The sequence below is a fragment of the Lycium ferocissimum genome, chromosome 11 (genome assembly GCF_029784015.1).
Source record: "Lycium ferocissimum isolate CSIRO_LF1 chromosome 11, AGI_CSIRO_Lferr_CH_V1, whole genome shotgun sequence".
Taxonomy (NCBI): Eukaryota; Viridiplantae; Streptophyta; class Magnoliopsida; order Solanales; family Solanaceae; genus Lycium; species Lycium ferocissimum.
In genome coordinates, this window is record NC_081352.1 from 46,613,330 (window position 1) to 46,637,043 (window position 23,714).

Below are 23,714 nucleotides of genomic sequence, written 5' to 3' on the forward strand. Positions count from 1 at the left end.
CCAAGCGATTGCTTTATTCACCTTATAGTCGAGCCGCCCCTGGACTCTCCGTCGATTTAGGTGTATAGTTCTCCGTTGCAACTTGCAACGCGAGAATAAATTCCTTCGCCTTTTTATTATTGCACGTTATCAATTTATGATTTTTAAATTTCTCTTCTTTTTTACTTGCAATTATCGATATCAAGATTTATATAATTCGCTGAGTTTGTTTTGGGGATAATGGCTCAACAAACTACATCTAGTTTTTCTGAGTTTGTAAATAACATTATGAATAATTTGCAGCATTTTTCTTTAGTGATTATGTCATCCCAAAAAGAGATATTGGTAATGAATCAGCTTATGTAGCATTGAAGAACTGATTAGCTAGCCTTTTGATATTTTTACTTTTTAAGGTGATACGAAAATTTACAGCTAAATGATCTCAAATTATTAGTCAAAGAACATTTTGCTTATTTCTAATTTGCAATATTCTGTAGTAGACGACATAAGTTTCGGCAATAATGCGAGTTACATGTCTGTTTGAGTTCAACTTTGAGTTACACATTCCCAATAACCAGTGCTGCAAAAAATCAGCGGCTTGATGATATATTGCATCAAGAATCAATGGACATGATGTTAACAATTATACAATTACCACAATATCAACACTTGCTCTCTGACAGCCAAATAAATTTTTTTTTTCTGTTCAAAGTAACAGAGAGCCTCAAATTATGTGTGATATTTGGATTAGTCATGTGACGGGTTTGCAAAATATTGGAAAACTCATGACAATTAAATAAGGATTCCAAGAATGTGGTGCATTAAAAGGCCATATATTTCTAGCTTACCAAAATGTGCATAAAAGAACTTTAACATTAACATTAACAATTACATAGAATTAGGATAGGATTTAACGTTCCACCCAGCTGAGGCCACCAAATTAAAAAACTTAATAAATTATGCAAATTTTTAACTAATTTCGCCAAGCTTCCAAAATCTGCTTATTTCGAAAACACTTTTTGCTTTTCAAAAGAAAAGAACATTAGAGTAATAATTTGTGTTCGACTTATCAATTTGAAGAGCAATTTTACCGATATTAGAATATCGATTTGTGCTTGGCCAAGGTTCAATAATTGCTTCCCGAAAAAACTATTTTTTTTAGTTTCTAAAAAGTAACTTCTGCTACTTCTCAAAAGCTTTTTTTTTTTTCTAAAAGCTTGGCCAAACCTACCTTAACTTTCTAAAATAAGTACTCTTGGCCAAACAGCCTAGCCACATAATAGGACTGAGATTTCCAGACCAGCATGATCACTTTCCTTTTACTATTATAAATTTGGCTCAACAAGATGATAATTTGCAGGATTTTGATAACAGAGAGGAAAGACTAAAGAATAAAAGGATAACTAAAATACAGCAACATTTCAGATTACATTTACACTTCTGTAACACCTACAACTTAATAAACAAGCATACTTCTCTCCAAGCCGCGGTCATTGCTCATTGTTTTGTGAGCAAAAGGTTCATCTCCTAGCAAGGGCAGCACGCCCTGACACGGTTACATATTTTACATATGCTATAATTACTAGGTTTCCATATAAAAAACTACCGTTTTTCATCTGGATTTACAGAATTTAACCGTCTGGATCTCTGGTCGAGCTCTGCCATTACTGCTGGTTCCTGCTTTTTCCTCTGTTTTGATATAGTAGTTGTTGTCATAGAGCCAACTTTGTCAAAAGCAACCTGAACGAATGGTAACGAAATGATTCACTGCAGAGTTTAACATAGCAGTATGTTGTCCTAAAGATTAAGCATCTTAATTCAGAACAAGAAGTTCCAGAACCAAAACTCATTTATGCAACGTTTGATGAATGAGTAATGAACGGATAATTACATTTTTGGACTGCTCTAAAACATAATAGTCGGTAAATGTATATGCTTTGTATATTTGGTGTAATATACCTATAATATACATAAATATACACATAACATAAATAATCAGTGTAGAGATTTTGTATATTTTGGCTAGCACCCGTAATTAACTTTGGCCGACGTGCCAAAAATGAAAAAATCCCAAAAATGAATTACATGGATCATCAGCATAAAACCAAAATAGGGTCTAGTGAGAATATGTTACCGTCAACAAGTCATCAGGATCAAAAAGGTGATGAGTGCTTCTCTGTATGATACTAATTACATCCCCCACATGATGTGCTACCAGCAACTTCTCTTCATTCATCTACAGTCATTTAAAAATTGCAGAACTCGCTTATAATTTTGAAATTCACTTCTACTGAGACAGGAAAAGTATCGAAGAAACACATTCAGCAAATATGTAAAACACGTACATGACACATAAATTTGAAGGAATATTTACCTTGAAAATTGCCAATGCTACATGAAATAGAACCTTAGCGCCTTCATAGAAGAGGACATCCCATACCCGCAAAGTTGTCTGAAATAAATTAGTAGACACAAATTTACTAATCAGTAACCAATTTACTAAACTATTTTATAGCAATTCAGAGATTCAGACACACAGAGAGAGAGCGAGCGAGAGAAGAGAGAGAATTCTTCACCTCAGAAGGCAAACTTTTGGAGAAAAGGCAGAGAAACCACTCAGTGCAAACAAGAGAAACATCAAATTCTAGAGAATCCAAATGAGCGGCTAACCTGCATTTTCCTCATCAATTTCAGAAAACAGTCTATATCCATGTGAATCAAAAACACCAGTTGAAAAAAAAAAAAATTAAAGAAGGCAAAAGAGCAATTAAGTACCTTGGACATTTTTTGGTTAGTAGATCCTTGAAGACTCTTTGCTCAACATGGCATCCGGACAAGTTATTAGTATAACAATCACTAACCAAGACATTCTCCAAAAGGACAGCAAGCATCCAGAAAGCATCTTCTTCAGTTTTCATCACAAGCAACAATAATGCTGCAACATAGTTCAATCCCTGCAAAACAATCAACTCATTTAAATTAGTTTGAAGGAGAAATTACGTGTTTTGATGTATCAACTACAAGTCAAGAAAAAAAGAAAACCGCTTGCTACGCTTTCCTACCTCTTTTTATCTAAGTGCAGGGCTCATTTAAGGCCATCTTATGTCTAACATCTTTTGACATGTAAGAAAAAGTTCAATTAATTTGGTTGAGAAACTGGCTCTAATAAGCTAAATATATTTGTGTTTGAACATTTGTTCCTTGAGGAGTGCTACATATAACTTCCGCAATAAGACAGCATCATTATAGCAACATAGGAAACAGCAAATCAGTTTGTTTTTTGGCTTTTAAACTGTCTAGGGTAGGTGCAAACTTGCAGGACGCCTTAATTGGGTCGAGTAGATTAGAGCTACGCAACTGTGCTATATTAATGAAATGAAACAATATATTCCTTAGACTAATTGCCCATCCTCAAATTTCACTTCCAAAGTAGCCTTAGTTAAATGTCCTTTTTTCTTCTAGTCAAGTCAAAAACAAGGACATAGCTTTCAATTACAAGACAACATAAGAGAATCAATTGGTAAGCCTCTAAGAAATGCATAATCTAGCTACCTAACAGATAAGTGGTTGTCACAAAGGACGGCTATATTTCTATAGGCTATAGAGCATGGTAGCATTGAGTTTTGTATATGAAACAGTAATATCAACAAGAAGGATAAATCTACCTGGCAGTAGCCAACATCAGAATCTCGGAAGGAATAGGCAACAAGAACCCGCCTAAGGGCAGAATGACCGTCAGGAGTGTCCAACCAGGGATGACCAGGAAAGGTTCGTGGGAGGTCCTGCAAATAAGAAAACAGAATACAGATTACAAATTTCATAATACCAAAAATGTTAAATAAATTGTAATACCAAGTTTTACGTTTCACTTCAAGCTCGATAACAAGTTACTAAATATAATTCTTGTTTCCACAAATTCCTCACAGAAGTAAAAGAGTTTTCTTGGACTTTAATTCACCGAAAACTAAACATCACTATGAAATAGCAACAGTGGCCTAGCTACCAGCCTGCATGCACTTCAAATTCATCAATCTGCATTGAATCCTTAACTTAACAAAGATGTCGATTCAAGCACTCAATCCCTGAAAGCTGCAGTACAAGTCACCTCCTAAAAACAGTGCCTAACCTTTCAGTTTTGTCCTAGATCAATGATTCAGGGTATATTCAGAGACGAAAAACCCTAAGAATTGCTCAACAAAGTAGATTTCCACTGAGACTCAATAAACACATCAAAACCCCTACATAAGAAGGTTCTATGGTTAAAACTTAAAATCATTGTCTTTTTCTCTTTTTCTTTGTTCTTTTTGGTTAAGGTTAACTGGTTAAAAACCAAAAAAAGCATTACAATTCCTATAGTCCCAATTAAAGTAAAAATAGCTTCTGCGACCTCAGCTTTTACCCTTTTTTCTCCACTCAAATTCTCAAGCTAGAAAACTAGTCTTGATTACTCAAAATTGTCAAAGTGAGTAGTGGCTGCCTTCCTCTTAGCTTTCCCCAATACCGCAAAAGAAATGCCAAATCATCAATCAGAGATTCAGCATTGCAACAAGCTAATTGCTGCACAATGAGAATTTTCCATCTCTATATTATTTACATTGGAAGTTTTTGGACCTCTTAAAATTGTTACATAATTGTTTAATTTAATTCTATAAAGTAGCCTCTATGCATCTTCAAATCCGCCGTAAAATTGCACAGGTCGTAAAACCTTATCACTCTAATGAAATATTAGGAAGAGAAAAATAGTTGTACATGTACATACAACAACTTTATCTGCCCCCCTCAAAAAAAAAAAAAAAAAAAAAAAAAGAAATCAGAATTATACTTCACAACAACCCAGGATTTTACTCTGCAACTAAATGATTATTAAGTATGCATTCGGAGCATATATTAACAAGAAAACTGCCCTCAAATGCATCCAACAAGTTATCAATAGTCAAGATATAGCAACAAAACAATCATCAAGGTAAAATCAAATAGCACACAAACACATTAAGAGACATAAACAAAACATGTCCTCCTAGTCACAACAAAGGATCAAGGTAATGTTTTGACCAAAAAAACTCACATGATCAATCTGTTTTGTTGCAGGTGTGTGCATATCCACAACAGCCATGGTCAAATCTTGATAATAACTTTCAGGCACGGTTGATTTCTTCTTAGCAGCCCCTGATAGTGAAAACCACACCTTAGGCCTCAACACAGGTGGTATCCCTTTCCTAATTAGCTTCTTCAAAGTAATTGCATTCACCAAAGCAGACAGTTTTAAGGATGTTTTAAGGGTTGATGTAACTTGTGTTTGCAAATACCAATTTGCACCTTTACTAGCTTCCAATGCCCACCAAACCCTCCCTTGTTCCCTAACCTTTTCCCTAACCTCATTTAACACATTAACATCATCAACATTGCCTTCAACTGTGAAACCATATAGATCTTGAAATTTCACAGTTATATTTTCCCTTCTTGAATGAATACTTGGCCTCAATATCTGAATTTGAGGATGGTATTCAAATTCCAAATCTTTTCTTCTACTTTGTGTTCCATACATTTTTGCAAAGATTAATCAAAAGGGTATGTGAAAATAGATGTAACAACACAAATGGTCAACTTTTTAGGGCCTTAATAGGAATGGATATTTGTGGGGCATCAGATTCTTGAAAATAAACTGATTAAAAAAAGGCAAATTTTGAAGCTTTATACAGAAAGATTATGAATTAACATATGGATAAGAGAACTTAGCCTTAAAAATCAGATCTTTTTTAAGTTCTTGAAAAAATTGTAAAAGGAAACAGCAAAATCCTTAACAACAGAAAAAGAGGAAGAAAGAAGATAAATTAGGAACGTTGGATGATGGAAAGTTGGATGATTCAAATGCAATGAAAAGACAACATTTTGTAATTTTGTTTGTGTTTAATCTATATAATTGAGTGAATCAAAGCTTTTTTCAAATGAAAAGGGATTTGGTGGCCTCAAAATAGAGAGAAGGACAAGAAAGATATTTAATTATTAGTCTTATGTCTAATTTACGATTTCTCTCCATTAACTATTTATGTGTCATTTTTATTAATAATAAAATTATACTAAAAGGAAAAATAATTAACTGTGACTTAAATTCTTAAAATGATAAATAATTTGAGTCAATTATTTTGAATAACTGCGATAAATAATTCGAGACGATAGGGTAGAAATTTTGATTTATTGTGACGTTATATTGAGAAGGATTGTGGGGTGCCATGATGTTTTTAATTATTAATTTATGGGGATAAGGTTTGTTGTTTTGCTTGGATGCCACTCACGCAAAGGCCACATATTAAATTCACTATTACCAATTTTTGCTGCTTCTTCAGTGCATGGTAAAATATTAAAGTATGAATCTACTTCCTTCGGTCCAAAATAGTTGAAGTATTAAGCTTGGATATATGGATTAAGAAATTCACTAACTCATAAAAAATTAGAGTGTTTTGACTCATATACTCTTAATTATGATTTTTTTATCTTTTTAGGTTGATATAATTATTATGGTGATATGAAAATGTGTCAATGACAAATTTGAAAAAGAAAACTAAATTCTTTCTTGGTTTTATAAAACATTAATTATTTTGGATCAACTTTTAGATGCTAAAACCTCAATTATTTTGGACCAGAGAGAGTATAAAACAAAAATATTTCCATTCATGTACCTCCCAAACCAAAGAAAAAAATAAACAAAACAGGGGTGACATGAAGACACTCTATTTACTGGTTCAACAAACGTGACTGCCTCCTAGTCCTAGATATGGAAAATAAATAAACTTAATTTATTTGACTATTCCAACCATAATTCATTGATCTACAAATGGAAAAAAAAAAAAAAAAAGGAATAGCAGCCTATAACATACTACTCCAGTAATAAGAACTTTTCTTAAGGAATTTTCTTATTTAGATACATCAATTTAGCCAATAAATTCAATCAATTTGACTTAGAAAATAACTGTTTTCCCTTGTATAATATTTTCAACTACATCAGTTCAATGTCGTTGAAGTTTGTATTGTTGCTCTAACAAAAATCATCTCAACAGTGCCCTATAATTGCAATTAATCCTCTTTTTATTTTTTAGGTATATTGGGAAACTAAATAAAATTTTAATCTTTCATAAGTTACATGACATAAATTTATTAGTTAGATTTGTCATTTAGCTTATGAACGATATGAACTTTAGGAAATTGAGAAGTTGGACGAACCTTGAACTTGAAGGATCGATTAAATTGATTTTCGAACATTTTTTATTATCCAATATGCTTTGGCAATTGTAAGAGTGAAGTTTACATTAAAGTCAAGGTAAGTTAAGATTTACTTACTAAAAGGGAATCCTAGTAAAAATTAACGTAGCTGATGTATTCGATGAAACGTCTAAAGAAGGTTTGTTTGTGATTCAGTACGCATTTCACCCCATGTTTGTTCAGTTTAGTCTTATATGAAAAATGTGATATTATTACATGTAATTTTGTGCCCAATATGACTTGTATGTTACCTTGCTTGGCCTTTGGAAAATTATAAGCTTACATACGTAACTATTTGTTGTGTGCTATTGTTGGTTATGCTTATATTCATCCAGATTCAGTTACTGTTGTGATCATATTCAGTTTGGAAGAATTTGCCAACTTCCTTTTACATGATTGCCACGAAGGCCAGAGTCAACTATCACACGCTCACTTGTGCTAATTATTTGTTGAGAGACAGGCTGACACTTCTTTGTGCATGTTGTCAGATCTCATGTATGCAGGGCCACAGTGTGAAAAAAAAGTCATTTGATTTTAAAACAACTCAATTTTCAGTTTCAATCATCAACTCACAAACTCAGTTTTCAGATTTTGTTTGTTTTGCTTATTCTGCTTTACCTTTGAAAGTCATGTTCCTCCTTTTTAAGATGCAGTCTATTATACTTACTGACATCTTATGAGTGATACTTAGCCCATGAAGGACTACTTCCAGTTTCTTGGACGCAGATACTAACTATATTTCAAGTACGACCAGTTACCCTGAAATTCCTAATTTGTTATCTCTGCCATCTACATTGGTGGGAGTTTATTCTTTAGTACTTAGTTTACACATTTCAGTATTCAGCAGTACGCCTCAAAAATATTTTGTAACCGATATTCATAGTGGCTTATGACTTAGACTAGTGGATGTGTATGATTTCAGTTTCAATTTTAGTATTGTACTCTTAGATTTAGACTCGAATGATTAAGTATTACTATGTATGTCGACCTTTCTAGTTAAATCAGGTAGTTTAATCAAGTTATTGTAGGGTTTAAAGACTGTATTAAAAGACGAGGTGTAGTGTGAATTGATGGACTGAAATAAAATAGGAGAAATGAAATTTGAATAAAGTTATTTTTTACAATTGAACTTTGGCCCTCATTGGCAAGGGAAATCAATACTATTATGCTTATTTATAGAAGCACATCTCCTAACTCTTAAAGAGTTGAGAAGAGAGCCTCCCCTCTCATCGTCACTAGGCGCGGCTTCTGATTTGGTCAAATTACTTGATTGATTTATATATTTTTTGGACCAATTATTATCTATTTCCATTATTTAATTTCCAATTTATGATAATTTCGCATAGATTTTAAATTAAAATTCGCAGACTTTTTCAAATTCTCAATTCAGAACAGACACTGTCTTTAACGAACAAGCATGTCCGCACTTGTTGATACCCAAACACATGTATAAATTTCGAGGCTTTGCCTCAGGTTTTCGACATCAAAAATCAGCAATTAATTTCTCCTCTCTCTTTTGCATTCTGCGTCATTTTTCAAAAGCAAAAACGTAAGTATCGAGTGTGATTTTGCTTCGCCATTTGAGTTCCTTGAAGTTATGCAATTGACATTGCCGCTATTGCAGAATAGTTTTTCCGTTCTATGCTAGGAGAAATTAATCCAAGTACTTTGGCAACTGTTAGGGAATTAAATTTCTTAACGACACACAAGAAAATTGTGGGCTCGGAATTTTCTGATTCTTCTACATTTCTATTCTTAACGGATTTCTTGTTTTAAAATAGAAACTGGTTTTATTAAATTACGGCCTTGAACACAGAGAGAAACCAATTATATTATAATCAATTGGACACACAAGTTCGCTCGACGATCAATTCGAGTCGGATGTCAATCACGTCTTACCCTAATTTTGGTGCATGACGCTTTATTTGCCAAAAATCGTTTATTTATTTGCTTCCTCAGAATATGTATAATACTCCCTCCTTTCACTTTTACTTATCCAGTATTCTAAAAATAGATTTTCACTTTTATTTGTCACTTTTAGCATATCAAGAGAAGACAATTTCTTTTTTTCTGTCTTACCCGTAATATTAAATACTTACTTCAAATCATTTTTCAAATCCAATAAAAATATGCACTATTTAATATGAGTATATTGGTAAATTATGCACTTCATTTATTATTTCTTAAGGGGTGTGCATAGTCAAAAGTAGACAAGTAAAAGTGAACGGAGGGAATAGTAATTTTATTCGCTCCCAATGAATATTTACAATATTCAATTATTGACCTTAAAAGACTGGAAGTTGTATGTCTTCTTTATAAACTTGACAATGAGCAGACACTCCATTCCTCATCCTCTTTATGTTTTGTGAAAATCATGTAACCATCCTGTATTATTATCTTCTTACTTTTTCTTGATTGAATCAAAATCACCTTTTGATGATGTGGTTTACTTGTTTTCTACTACTCCCTTCGGATAAAAAAAAAAAAGTTCATTATTTCGCACACTCCTTGAAAATACTAACTTGCATACAAAAATAGGTAATTTGACTAAACTACCAATAATTAAATAAAAGACTTGATTTGATCATATAACACTTAATAAAGTATATGAAAAAAATAAGGTTAATTCTTTTCTTGATTTTATTCGTGAATTTCTTTTTGATAAAAAAAATTAAAGTGAACTTTTTTTTTTGAGGAGTATAATTTTTCATGTACTATCTTTGGTTTAAGTTCATTCTCTTTTATTTCTCAATCATTTGAACAGAGAAATCTGATCCTTTTTTGCAACAGTAGCTTCACGAAAACGCTACATGCAAAACAGAAGTAAGATTATATCATACAAAATGGAATCATAGTTCATCAGTCCCTATCATGTTTCACTGTTAGGAAAGAAAAGTTCAAAGAGAGATCCACACTTTAATTAATGTGTCCACACCTACCTAATATAATGTCATCCTAAAACATCAAGTAATGCAATTATATTGCTTGGACAGCATTTGAAACCAATTAAAAAAAATCTGAAAAAAAATATTTGTAAAGTTATTGTAATGCATAAACATGATTTCATGTCATTGATCTCATCTAGTGTGACACTGAGACGTGTAGTTGTTTGAACAATTAACTTTTTTATTAATGTTGCAGAGCCTATACGCTATTTTATCCCATTGGATGTATTGATTATGATTTAAGCAGCTCATTTGAATAAAGCATAGATTGTTCTATGCTGATTTACAAATCATAACTTAGTACTTGTTCTTTTACTGCATCAGTAGGTAAAGAGCTTATTGACTTCAAAATCTCAACTTTTTATTTCTTTTTTAACAAAAAAAATATCGACTTATAATGTCAAGAGACCAGAAGTTCTATAGAAGTGTGGCAAGACAAACCACTCGCATATCATCAATAAGAATAGGAATGACTACCTTTTGGCAGTTTTCTATCATTTATAGCTATCTTTTAAAAATTATCATTTGTAGCTATGTTTTCCTAAATTAAGGTATTTTTCGGATGTATTTGATGCTTATAAATACATAGTAACACGATAAAAAAATAAAACATATCCTTGATTTAAGGCCATAACGGTGGGATCAATTAATTGGCTATTAATTGATATTTTTTACCATACCCTTCGAAAAAATCAGATTTTAGATTACCTTTCCATAACCATTTTCTATTCCTCCATCCAATCTTCAACATTCAAACATAAAAAATCAAAAATTCAAATTTTGAAAACATTCAACAGCCAATATATTTGAAGTTTTCAATATTGATTTCATTCTTGATTTACCCATGTATTTGATAGCATAACCAATGTATTTGAAGTTTCCAATCAAACCCTATGTATTTTATATTAAATCTCATGTATTTGTGTGAGTAACAATTTGCCTCATCCATGTATTTTAGCGGTAATGTATTTGAAGTTTTCAATATTGATTTCGTTTTGATTTACACATGTATTTTATAGCATAACCAATGTATTTGAAGTTACCAATCAAACCCCGTGTATTTTTATATTAAATCTCATGTATTTGTGTGAGTAACAATTTGCATCACACATTTATTTGATGGATTAATTTGAACAAAATACACAAATATATAGAAAACTTACAATGTATTTTCGTCACTCATGTATTTGAAACTAGATGAGCGAATGGAATTAATTTGAACAAAATACACAAAAATATAGAAAAACTTACATAAATACACCACCAACCACAACAATTGTTAGCTATATCATAGAACATACACAAATACATATATTTTTCATCTTATCAAAACCCTAGACCACCAAAAAATCCCTAGCCACAGATCAAATGCAACTCGGTCCAAATTTATGGGCACTGGTCCACATCCCAAAAGTCTTGGCATTTACAGCTACAACTTGCCCACAATGGGAGATAAGCCTTTACGTACCATAATAAATGATCATTCTAGTTGGAACATCATTCACATAAAAAAGAAAATGGAAAGGTTAATTGCCTTCTTATGTTTAATTTGTCCACAAAGCTTGAAATCATGCAAACCAATTTTTTTTAGAGAGGGGCAGCCGCCACCCGTGGTGGTGGTGGTTGACAGAAGGAGAGAGAGAATTTTTTAGGGATTTGAGAAATGAAAAATCTGAAATGGTTAGTGAGTGAGAATAGAGAAAGTCAAAAATTTATGAAAAAGGAGAGAATGGTAATGTATCTTAAGTGATTAATATTGTTATCATTAAAAGGGGGATATGGGATTGGGGGTGCTAAATTTTAGGTATATTTGTGCACCAAGAATGCGAAAGTTCTTGTGTAGGTTATATTAGTTAAATTCAAAAAGTATTTAGTTATTATTAGTAATTAAAACAAAAGGTAGTTAATGTCACTAATTATGTACTAAAAGTAGCTATAACACGTAATTTTTCCATAAGAAAATATCTATTTAAAAAAAAAAAAAAAAAAAAAAAGGTCAAATTGAACATTTTACACTTTTTGTGAGTATTATATAGAACCACACCAGTAGATATTAAGTTGTGTCAAGTCGTATGTGAGGTCGCTTGTAAGAAAGATTAAATAGCTGCCTCTTATATGAGCACAACTTTTTCACTTTTTTGTTTATTGATTAAATATGGGGGTAATTGCACTTTTAGACCCTCAATTATTAATAAAATCTGATTTTTGTCCTTGTAATATGTCACTTGACACATTTAACTTTGAAATAGACGTGCGTTTTTTGGTCAACTTTCAATTAATTGACACTGTGCTCTTTTTACTCGTGAAGCTTCACAAGTATATCAAATTGCCAACTATTGACCCATCGAATTACTCGTGTTATGATAATAAACAGTTAAAGGGACCAAAAAAAGAATTTGTCGATATTTCAACAACTAAAAGTGCAAAACCCTTGGTGCTTAAAGGAATTCTGTATCCAAATAAATAAATTACAAACGTAGTTCCGGGAAACAGACTGCATTTGATAAAACAAAAGGGTCCCACTTTTATTTTCTGTGCTGCATTCATGCAAGGCATTAGTATCAATATCTACACTAAGATCTCACGCGTTAATAGCAAAAGGAAGTTTGACAAATAGATCTTTTGACACCATAGTGCCAGAGTCCAGACTGCTGGCCACAACATTGCATAAAATAAAATAAGGCAAAAGTCAGAACCTATTGTTGGATCATGGATGTGTGCTTATAAAATTCCACATTTGTAAATGAAAAGAAAAAGAAGCTAAATCAAAAGTGTGATGATACTTTTAATGATGTGACCATGCGGGATTGGTCCAAAACAACAATATCCCATCATAATATCTTAGGACTGTTTTAGCCAACACCTACATTTCTATAATGCGATATGTCTACCAATGCGGTTTACGAGACACGAACAACAGTAACAATTACACCACAGTCCCGATATAGTTGGAATCAATTATAAGAATCCCCTATTATTTGAAAGAAGAAAAAAAAAAAGGTTCTCTGGCCTAGAAGTTGTTTACATTTTCTTCTTGGTTCTCAAGACACATCGCCTGAAAAAACACTAGCACTACTATAATGATAATTATTATTTTTTTTTAAAAAAAATAAAGAAATCAGAATGAAACTGGAGCTTCAAGGCAAGAAAAAGTTGGCTAAACGTTTAATTTAAGCGAGCTATAGCCCCTCAAACCTCCACTCTTCCTTCAACTTATTCTCTGTTCTTGTATTTGATTTTGGAGACGGGGCGGGAGGGCTTTCGTTTGCCTCACCTGGTTAACCATAGTTTCTAACGCCTGACAAAACCCTTGCTCCAGCTTGGGTTTTGGTCAACTGGATCCGTATTCAGTTGGTTGAAGTGAAAAGCAAGCAAGAATTTGTTCCTCCAAACCCAAATGAGTTTGATAAACCAGCTTTAATGGTCATCTCCTTTGAGGTAGTCAAAGGCATGAAACCACCATTGAATACTGGATCTGGTTCAGAAAGGTTCAGTGTCAAAGGCGCAATACCCTGCAAATAAACATCAAAATGGTGAGTAGCTCATTCATGAAAAAGAAATTTTACAGTTGCCTCGTCAAGTCAAGAAAGAAGCACGAGAGTGGCAATAGTTAATGCATGTATCTACTGCCTTGACCTTTATCCCAATTTAACTTACACTTTTGTCATCTAAAATAAATCTTAGAGTTAAAAATCCACTAAGTTTATTAGATTTACGATATAATAACAGAAAATCAAGTCCTGACCCTCCGTGTTCTCTGTCAATAAAACCTCCGAAGTCTCAAAAGCAATTCTCATGTTTGACATCCATAAAATACACCTGTTTTCTCTATTTTCCTTTTTGTATAATACTTTCATTAATTGTCTATTAGTGTCATTTTTCTTGTTAAACACTTTAAGGATGCTGACGATGAAGCCAATAAAGAAATAGGGTAAAACTAGGAAGGAGTCAGCATATGCACGGATTTCTCCTGCCCAGCACAATAATTTCAACTCATTCCACAAATTGTTACCTTATCCACTTTGCTAAAGCTCTCCGGGTAAGGTGATCATTCAGCCTATGGCAGTAGCTCTTCTAATAAGATGCTCATGGTAATGCCTTAGCAGACTATTTACTTTATGACAACTCCTTATTACAACCTCTGATAGACAACACCAGTAAGTTTGTCCTTTATCCCCCCAGGAAAAAACAATATAATTAACGTAAGACACATGACCCCATTTGAATCCCGACCTTCACATTGAAGTACTTAAACGTAGTTTGAAGTCAAATGAAGATCATAAGTCCATCAGTTTCATATTCTGTATAATACCAAGAGCAACATAATTGTCTCAATTTATCCAGCAGAAGTATAGATTTTGCACAGGCTACTAATGTAAGGTCAGATACAAAATGATCTTAATGGAATCTCAGAAACAAAATAAAATTCACCATGTAGCACGGAAGGAGATACGATTGAGTATGAAGAATTAAGAATCATCAAATGTTAAGAGACGTTTGGAAAGTCTTCTCTAATATAAATGAGACATTCTTACGTGGTGTATTGCCAAGACAGTAAAAATTGATTCAACAGCTCCAGCGGCTCCAAGGAGATGACCAATGGCACCCTGATGTGTTGGGGTGAAAAATTCAGCAAAGATCATTAAGAAAGGGAGAAAAGTTATATTTCATCATGTCAATATTGCAGACAATGTGCTATAAACTGAGAAAAATAGGGTAATGCAGATAACATGCTAAGCATCCACTAATAATCAGTTAATCACAGTAATATAGAAATAATTCAACAAGGTGATAGTTCGCTGAAAGCACATGAAGAAGTTCTTTTTTTGAGACCGACACATAATAGTTTTAAACCTTTTATAATCTGATGCAGAAAAGACATGACAAGAGGTCTCCAACAGAGCAAAACTCTTCTTCAATTTTGGTTCTTAGGAGACTCGGAACTTTATTGATTCTAATGTAAATTAATTAGTGATTAAACCTGGTTAGAAACCCCGATTCTGATTACCTTTGTAGAGGATATGGACAAAGCCCCTGATGTAGCATGATCAGAGAACACAGATTTTATTGCATTTGCTTCTGCTGCATCACCTGAGCAGGTATTTCAGTAACACATACAAAAATGTCAACTTTCTGTTTGCCATTGAGGGCATAAATTGAAATCATTACAGAGCACCTTCACAATTGCAAAATGATTACCAAGGGGTGTAGATGTAGCATGAGCATTAATATAATCCACTTGACTAGGATGAAGACCAGACTGCCAATGACAAGAGGGGGAAAATTAGCTTTAGGTAAAAACATCTACATATAAAAACAATATCACAATCTTAACTCTCTGCTTAGAAGGCTAGAAAGGTCTCTGCTCTAAGTTGCATAAATAATAGACGTCTCTTGCTCTACTTTCTCGAACTGTATGCGAGACTCTTAAGTTTCTATGTTTCAATCAGATCCAAAGTAGAGGTTTCAGGAATTGATAGGTCAAGAATGTTCGTGTCACAAACGATGTTAAGTTTTGTAACTCCATTACAGCTTATATCCAGGATACTGTAGCAGCTAATGGATTCATGGAGAACCATTGTAATGTAAAATTCAATTGCAAATGAATTTGAATTCTTAAAACAAGTGAAAGATTTGTACAATATCTCAGTCCATTGGCTATTTTAACATCCTTTTTCGGCTACACAACGCTTTGCTTATGTACATATTGATGCAGGACAGAAAAGAGCATTGTTTATTCCACGCAATAGAATTTTGCATTGTTTATTCCACGCAATAGAATTTCACTAACTGTATCTTGCTTTATCATCTTTGGCTTTGTTTGGAAACTTCTAAACTCCACATACACTGGGAGCAACCCTGCTCCTGTACAAAAATAAATCGACAGCTAGGATATTATGGTAGTGGCAAGATGAATGGTTATAGTACGAAAGAGCTAAGATACAAGAGAAAGAAAGGAAGCTATTATTCAACTTCTTGATGTAATAGTCTTCGATCATAGTAGGCAGGAAAGGTGGTTAAAACATTGTCTACCAATACCGAGATATTGGTAGTTCATCCAAAGTTGCAAGCTTGAGGGCAGTTCAATGTAATTTATCCTGATTTTAAACACAAATTTACATATAATTTATTTGGACCTAAAACCACAACAAAGGCAATGACAGAGGTCACAAATCACAATAAACATTACCTGTTTCAAAGCACGTGTCATAGCCAAAACTGCACCTCTTCCACCAATATGCGGTTGTGTAATGTGATTTGCATCACCTAAGCAAAATGAATAGGTGATATAAAATTACAAGCAGAAACATAATGAAGGGATGAATGAAAGGGAGATCAGCTTTACAGGTGAAAATTACCAAAACTTTACCTGATGTTCCATAGCCACGTAGCTCTGCATATATCTTAGCTCCTCGTTTTTTTGCATGCTCCAGTTCCTTGGGACATTATACCACGTGTAAGATGAAAGACTAGTCCAAGTGATGCTAACTAGCAAAAATAGTAAGCAGAAAGACGAAAGGGGAAAATTAACTTTGTAATATCTCGATTAAAGGATCAAATTGAACAATCAAGGAGGTTTTTACATGGCTACAGCATTAGGAGGAGGCACCCCAATCTCGGTATGTTAAGGGGATAAGCCCCCTCCCCCTATTTACTATCTGAACGAAATACAATTTTAAAAAAAAAAAACAATCTCACCTCTAATACCATGACTCCAGAACCCTCACCTATCCTGCACTCCAAGATGAGGATGAAATATAAAGGTGAATCATAATCAGATCAGATATAAGAATATGCAAACTTTTTCAAGGTATGTAAATTACTTACACAAATCCATCACGACCACAATCAAATGGCCTGGAGGCTTCATGGGGTTTTGAATTATACTTGGTAGTCAATGCCCTTAACCTAAATCGGAAATGGCAATTGTCAAAAAGATAAATAACAGAGAGAGAAGGTGCTAAGGGTTCATTATCCAAGTAGGTCTAAATAGGGACAAGTAATGCCATAGACCAATATCTTAGGTGTACCTACAGAATCCAGCAATAGATAAAGCATCAATGCTGGCTTCTGTCCCACCTGCAACCATCACATCTGTATCTCCAAACTGAATCATCCTGGCAGCATCACCAATTGAATGAGCTCCAGTGGCACAAGCTGTCACAGCAGAATGGTTTGGTCCCTAGTCATATTCACAAATAAGATAGGCATTACTCTTTAGTAGATTGTATACGTTTTAACCAAAAAAAAAAAGATTGTATACGTTGATCTAGTACCAACAAAAAGGCAAGAAAAGTAAGGAGGTTAAGTTAGTCATATAACCTCTTCCTTTAAGTTTATGCATAAGCAACAAAAGTACCTTTAATGCAGAATGTTAAAATACTAGTCAAGCTGAAGTATGCATATTTCCTACGTACTGAAATTCTTAAAAATATGTTAGAACATTTCCAATACTTTTTTCAAGTACATGCAAAAGTTTTAGAAATTACTATATGGTGCATGCATAGAGTAAGGTCAGATGAAATAATCGCACCTAATGTGATATTTCACACCTAATGTGATATTTCACACCTAATGTGATATTTTATCTATCAGTCTTATTTATCATCGATTTCCTTAGTATTGTTTTTACCACTACGAACACAATTTAGAAGTCGGATTAATTTCTTAAACTCCGTGCCAGTCTGACCGGATGTCTGTTTTTTTTTTTTTTCTGCTTTCTCAATTATATGGTCGGACGAAATAATCACGTAACTGATGATCAACGTTTAAAGCAATAAAATGAATAACAAAGAACTGGACCAGATCCTAATAATCAAGCTTCTTTCTTTTTATTTTTCCTTTTCCTTTGTTTAATAAGTTCTGGATTCCAAGCTCTGTGAACTTCCGTTACTTCAGATTTATACAATTTTCATACATTTCTACAATGCTATTACATACCTGAAATCCATACTTCATGCTTACGTGACCAGAAGCCATGTTGATCAATATCCGTGGGATGAAAAATGGACTAAGCCTGCGTATATTCTGGCATCAGAAAGTATATTTGTCAGTAGTAATTGCACAATCTATATATTCATGGGTAATTCACAGCAACTTAGTAGCAAAGACCACCAGAAAATGACGACATCGGGAACCTTTTTTTTTCCCCTTTTTTTGATAGGTGTGGTCTCACTATGTCATTATCACTCAGCAAGATAAAGCTATTAACCAACCTTTTCACAGATCATTCTGGACGCTTCCAATATGTCACTGATACTTCCAGTTCCAGCACCTAAGGAGACACCCTGATGTACTTTCCTCTTAGATATCCATGAAAAGCAAGAAAAATGATATTCTAACATCAGGAAAAAATAGGTAATACCGTCTGTTCCTTCTCATCCTGCTCAGTTGGAATCCAATTAGCATCTTTAAGAGCTTCATCAGCAGCACATAATGCATATCCTATAAATCTTGCAATTGATCTATGCTCCTGCCAAAGGTAGATATCACAAGGCTATTATGGGACCAACGTGAGCTATCATGCAAAAGCAGCATTACAGGAAAATTTGTCACTCACAATAAAATCCAGAATCTTTTTCCCTTTCTCCCCATGAAGAGAGAAAAGGGGTAGAGAGATAACGAGATTAAAGCACCAACAATTTCATTTTAACACAACCACCTAAGCAACCCCTTTTAACCTGTATATCATTATCTAGTTTTAAAGGAAAACTTCTGATTGACAACATGAAGGAATATATCATTAATCTTAGGATTCTGTACTTTATTTTTATGTTCCCCACAACAGAAAATTTTAAACTCAAAGGATTTATTTTCCATCAACAACCATTGGTACTTGCTAATCTGCCAATTACCAAACAAAAACTAATGACCATTCTTGATTCTTTATGTAAACCATGCATCATCAAACTACATAACGTACCACATATTGCATCCATTTCTACTAATGGTACTAAAATGTTCTATCCTATGATTTAAGTGAATGTAGCCTTTTCCTAAATCTTTTATATCATGACATAAAAGTAAATTCAAAATCACTTGTAATATGTTCCATTGAAAATCTTAAGAGACCATTTAAAGGTCACATAACATAGAAAGAATGGCTGCGACACATTTTAATTTTGTTTCATGTGCTTGTCTTCTGAGCTGAAGATGCTCCAAAAAAGACAATATTTTATTTGCTTTTCTGAAAAGGTCTTTCCTTTTTCCTTTTATCTGAAAAAGGTGGATCTAAAACATGTCCTGCATCACATTTAGTTGGAAAAAAGTTGCAAAATTAAATGTTAAACAATTTTAGTACCACTGAAGTGTTTTCTTGGATAGAGCCAGTGGGTTGGCAATCTAACGCAGCCATGCTAATGATATTGATAGCAGAGGTTGCTAGGAGTAAGGGCGGGCCGGTGGAGGGGTTAGAAAAAGCGGCATTTTACATTTTCAGTAGAAGACGTCATTCCAGAACATTTCTACACATACAACAAAGATTAATATAGTGATTGAAAGTTGGGTGGTACCTTAGAGTTTAGCCACAACTGCTCATCGAATTCTCCTGAATTAGAACCACAGGGCACAATTGCAGCAACTTTGGATGTCAATTGATTAAATGTATACAACTTAACTTCTGGGTCAAAATTATCCATTTTCAAATCATCAGGAGATATAGCTCTTACACCACATTCCCCTTCTATTAGCCTCTTCCATGTGGTTTTCACTCCACATCCAAGGGGAGTCACCATCCCTAAACCTGAAACAAATTTGCCAACCAAAACACTCATGATGTATAAAACCAGTTATCCTAAATTTCCAGTACAGCATGCACCTGTTGAACCATAAGTCTGGCAGAATCATCACACTTGTTTCAGCATTCACAAATTTTGCACAATCAGACTAAAAATGTAAAATGGCAATCTAAAGTCTAAACCATGTGGACTAGAGATGTTAATAGGTTATGCTATCCAGACACACCAAGCTTATTCTTCCACTCGGCCGTTCTAATCTTAGTACTTAACACGTTTCACACCCATGTATAAATCCAATTAATAGTAACAAAAAACATTTTTTCCTAAACCACATAGCAATTCTAAGGTTACAAAGTTTTTAACTTAATTATATCCACTGACAGCATAAAGTATTTTTACTTGATCAATGTAATTTAACCGGTTATAATAGGTTTTTACTTTGTTTTCTAGGTTACTAAACTAGACTTGCTAAAAACAGTTACTTGCAGGTCAGCTTAGCATGAAGGTCTAAAAAAAAACCATACACTCCATTGGACAAGACAACCAAAGATTCAAGAAACCAATTTTGTTCATTTGGATTCACTGAAAATTAAGCCCGTTTCACAGTTAAAACGGAAAGAAAAGGAGAACCAAAAAGAAAGAAAAAAACAGCTTTCTTTTTTTTTCCCTCAGGACAAGAATACATTAACCCAAGCACTAGATATCGTCTCTCCATTTCAATTTGTTTGTCTTTCTTTCCTTGTTCGGCAACTCTTTAATACCAACTTTCCAAACGGCATGTTTAAGACCACAAGATTAAAGATCATTCTGGTACATTCTACATATCTTTAATTAACAAGTAGTACAAGATTCAAAAGTCTTGGTACTTTCTTAAACTCCGTGTCAAGTCTTAGGGAGTACATCTTTATCAATTGCAGAATTCAAGCAGATGATACCATGGGCACTATCAACTTATAGGTTACAAATGAAAATAAAGTTGAAGAATAGGGTTTGAATTACCAGTAACAACAACTCTTCGAAGAGGGGGAGTAGGCGGAGGGTGAAAGGAAGTGCATGAGCTGAAGTGAAGGCGGGTACAAATGAATCCTACCCATTTTCTTCCCCTCATTGCTTGCTGATACTTCCCGCTCTATTCCTACTTCTCTCTCACTTTACACTTCTACTTTTAGTATAGAATTAGATGCAGACAATTATATACTCCCTTGAAATTTTAATTTGTGATTGAGATTAAAATGAGTATCGCTCGAATTAATTTCAAAAATTATACTTACAAGTTACAACCCCTTTCTCATTTCATTTGGCTTCTGTATGCCAAAAGTTTTATTATAACCATTAAAATGTTTCCACATTACTTCCTCCGTCTCAATTTATACGAGGTATTTGATCAAAAGACGAAATTTAAGAAAAAAAATAAAAAAATTTAATCTTGTGATCTAAAATAAGTGAAAGAAATTTTTGTGGCTAGAAATTATTTTTTTAAGAGTAAAATGAAAATTTTAAAGTTAAATTATTGATAAATATAAATAGGTGTTATTCTTTTTAAACTTATGTCGTATAAATGAAGACGGAGGGAGGAGTAGTTAGGCAGCTCCAACAATGGAAGTTAGGGCCTTAGGGGTGGCTAACTTACATTTGCCAGTTTTTATCCATTTGATTTATGGCAAAGAATTAGCAATCTGGCTCAGTGGTTAATGAAGTGAGTTGAGAATTATGAAGTCTCGGATTCAAATTTCAAAGAAAGACAAGAATACTAGGTCTGACCAGGATATCAAAGCTATCCAAAAAAAATCATATAGGGCAAAAATAGGAGTTTTTGTGTTTAAAATGTATAGACAGTGAGTAAATGACAAAAATGGTTCCTTATGTTTGAGGAAATAGTTCTTTAAGTATGCACTAAATAGTTTTGGTCCTTTGAAATTGCCATATAAGTATGTCATATGTATATCGTTGTATGTCATGTGCATATCTTATAGACTCTAATACATAGACAAACCCTCAAATTTGCGACCATTTAGAAGCTGGAACTACGACTTGTTCCAAATGAGCACCTGAACATATAATAAAGTGTTTCTATTACACTTTCGGTTCAAATTAAAAACTTTTGTACGTAATCTCAAATATAATGCTCATTTTGTAGATAAGTTAACCATTTAAAATATGTCATCTCCTTCAATTATACACATTATCCTCAATTTGAACATGCTTGAAGTTTTACAGCTTATTGGGACTGATTCGTACAATTAAAGGAGGTGACTTATTTTAAGTGGTTAAATTATCCACATAATGGGCATTTGAGAACACGCGCAAAATAAAATTCAAAATTTGAACCGAAAATGTCTAATATGAACAATTTATCGTGTGTTCTGCGCTCAATTGGAACAAGCCATAGTTCGAGTATCTAAATGAAATTTATTTCAAGTTTGAGAGGTTGTTGATATATTAACGTTATCTTTTATATATGGATACTATATATGCATACGTGACATACCCATGATATACATATTATATACAAGTGACATACATGCATGAAACTATTTTTCTTCGACCTTGAAATTCAAAATGAAATTTGATCCAAAATCACCAAATCATTCAAAACTTGAGATATAAGCTTCTCACATATTCACAAGCTTTTGGAGCAACATCCATTCAAAAATGATTCCGATTTTGCAATTCATGTTCCAACTTTGAAGGTTCATCAATGACGGTTAACTCTGAATCTAAGAGAAGATAAGAACAAATGGGAAGATTTTTAAAATCCTATTATTGTCGGGTTGGTGGAAGTTGTATATATTACGTGAAGATTTTGTTACTATGTTTTGAAAGTGGAATAGTATCATATTATTTGTTACACCCCGGAAAGTTTGCGTTACCAAGACTGTCGATGGCTTAGTACGAGCTCAAGGGAGAGCAGAGTTATACAAGAATTAGGGATGCAGATTATATTATCTGCATATAAGAGTGTACATATGACATTGGAGATCGTATGGAGTAAATTAGTTAACAAGTTACCTGATGATAGCCCTCGTAACCATAAGTTAAGGTGGGGCCCACATGTCGGGATTTTATAAAGGACATATGAAGAGATATATGGGTAGTACATGTGAAGTTGAGCAAGTCCTAAGAAGGACCCATAAGCCAAAAATGAGTGTAAGCCCTCCAAAGGACGATTTAAGAAAACGTTTTCGGGTGATGCGACTTCGAGGGGCCAAAACGGTATTATGAGTTTGGAATTTGGGAAAACTCCCGAGAATGAAAGTTGTATATAATTGAAATAGATTTCCAACCATATGTCGTGGGTTCGCGAAGACATCGGGATAAGGAGATATGGACGTTTTAAGGCGAGAAAGGTCGGTGGGCCCAACCCGAGCCCAACCAGTCGCCCATTACCCACACCTTTTTAAGTAAAGTTTCAGCCTTTTCTCCTCATTTTTCATACCAAAACACCCAGAAAATTTTGGAGAAAAAGAGAGAGGAGAGCTCTAGAGAGAAAAATCAATTTTGACCAAAATGCGAGCCCCGAATTCCGAAGACAATGAAGAAAAGTGTCGTACGTCGCGTTGCCTTTTCAATTTGAGCTAAAAATCAACCAAGAAGAAGAGGGTGGACATGGTGGCTGCACACTTCGAGGTAAGATTAAGGTTCCTTTTCATTGTTAACAAGTTTATTCGAGTTTTAATGGATTAGAACGAAGGGAATAGTGTGATAAATTCGTTTGTTGGTGTTGTCGGATTATGAATTTAGGCTTGAAGAGAAATTTGGATAAAAATATATGTATTTATTTTGTAGGATATTGAAG

The 23,714-nt window shown here is 33.7% G+C and overlaps 2 protein-coding genes across 2 annotated transcripts; both read right to left on the bottom strand.

Moving 5' to 3' along the window:
* Positions 1 to 1,364: 1,364 nt before the first annotated feature.
* LOC132036197 (uncharacterized) lies at positions 1,365 to 5,963 on the bottom strand. Its single transcript, XM_059426465.1, has 7 exons — positions 5,045 to 5,963; positions 3,645 to 3,761; positions 2,755 to 2,933; positions 2,556 to 2,649; positions 2,354 to 2,431; positions 2,114 to 2,215; positions 1,365 to 1,719 (listed from the first exon to the last, which is right to left on the bottom strand). The coding sequence occupies exons 1-7, from the start codon at positions 5,522 to 5,524 to the stop codon at positions 1,582 to 1,584; spliced, it is 1,188 nt and encodes a 395-aa protein (XP_059282448.1). The 5' UTR covers positions 5,525 to 5,963; the 3' UTR covers positions 1,365 to 1,581.
* Positions 5,964 to 13,029: 7,066 nt separating this feature from the next.
* On the bottom strand, positions 13,030 to 21,036 carry LOC132036192 (3-oxoacyl-[acyl-carrier-protein] synthase, mitochondrial). Its single transcript, XM_059426459.1, has 14 exons — positions 20,918 to 21,036; positions 19,694 to 19,923; positions 18,547 to 18,654; positions 18,398 to 18,469; positions 18,123 to 18,209; positions 17,213 to 17,364; positions 17,010 to 17,090; positions 16,881 to 16,914; positions 16,552 to 16,618; positions 16,372 to 16,448; positions 15,381 to 15,441; positions 15,190 to 15,272; positions 14,717 to 14,788; positions 13,030 to 13,693 (listed from the first exon to the last, which is right to left on the bottom strand). Exons 1-14 carry the CDS (start codon positions 21,024 to 21,026, stop codon positions 13,529 to 13,531), a joined length of 1,398 nt encoding a protein of 465 aa, XP_059282442.1. The 5' UTR covers positions 21,027 to 21,036; the 3' UTR covers positions 13,030 to 13,528.
* Between the last annotated feature and the right edge of the window lie 2,678 nt (positions 21,037 to 23,714).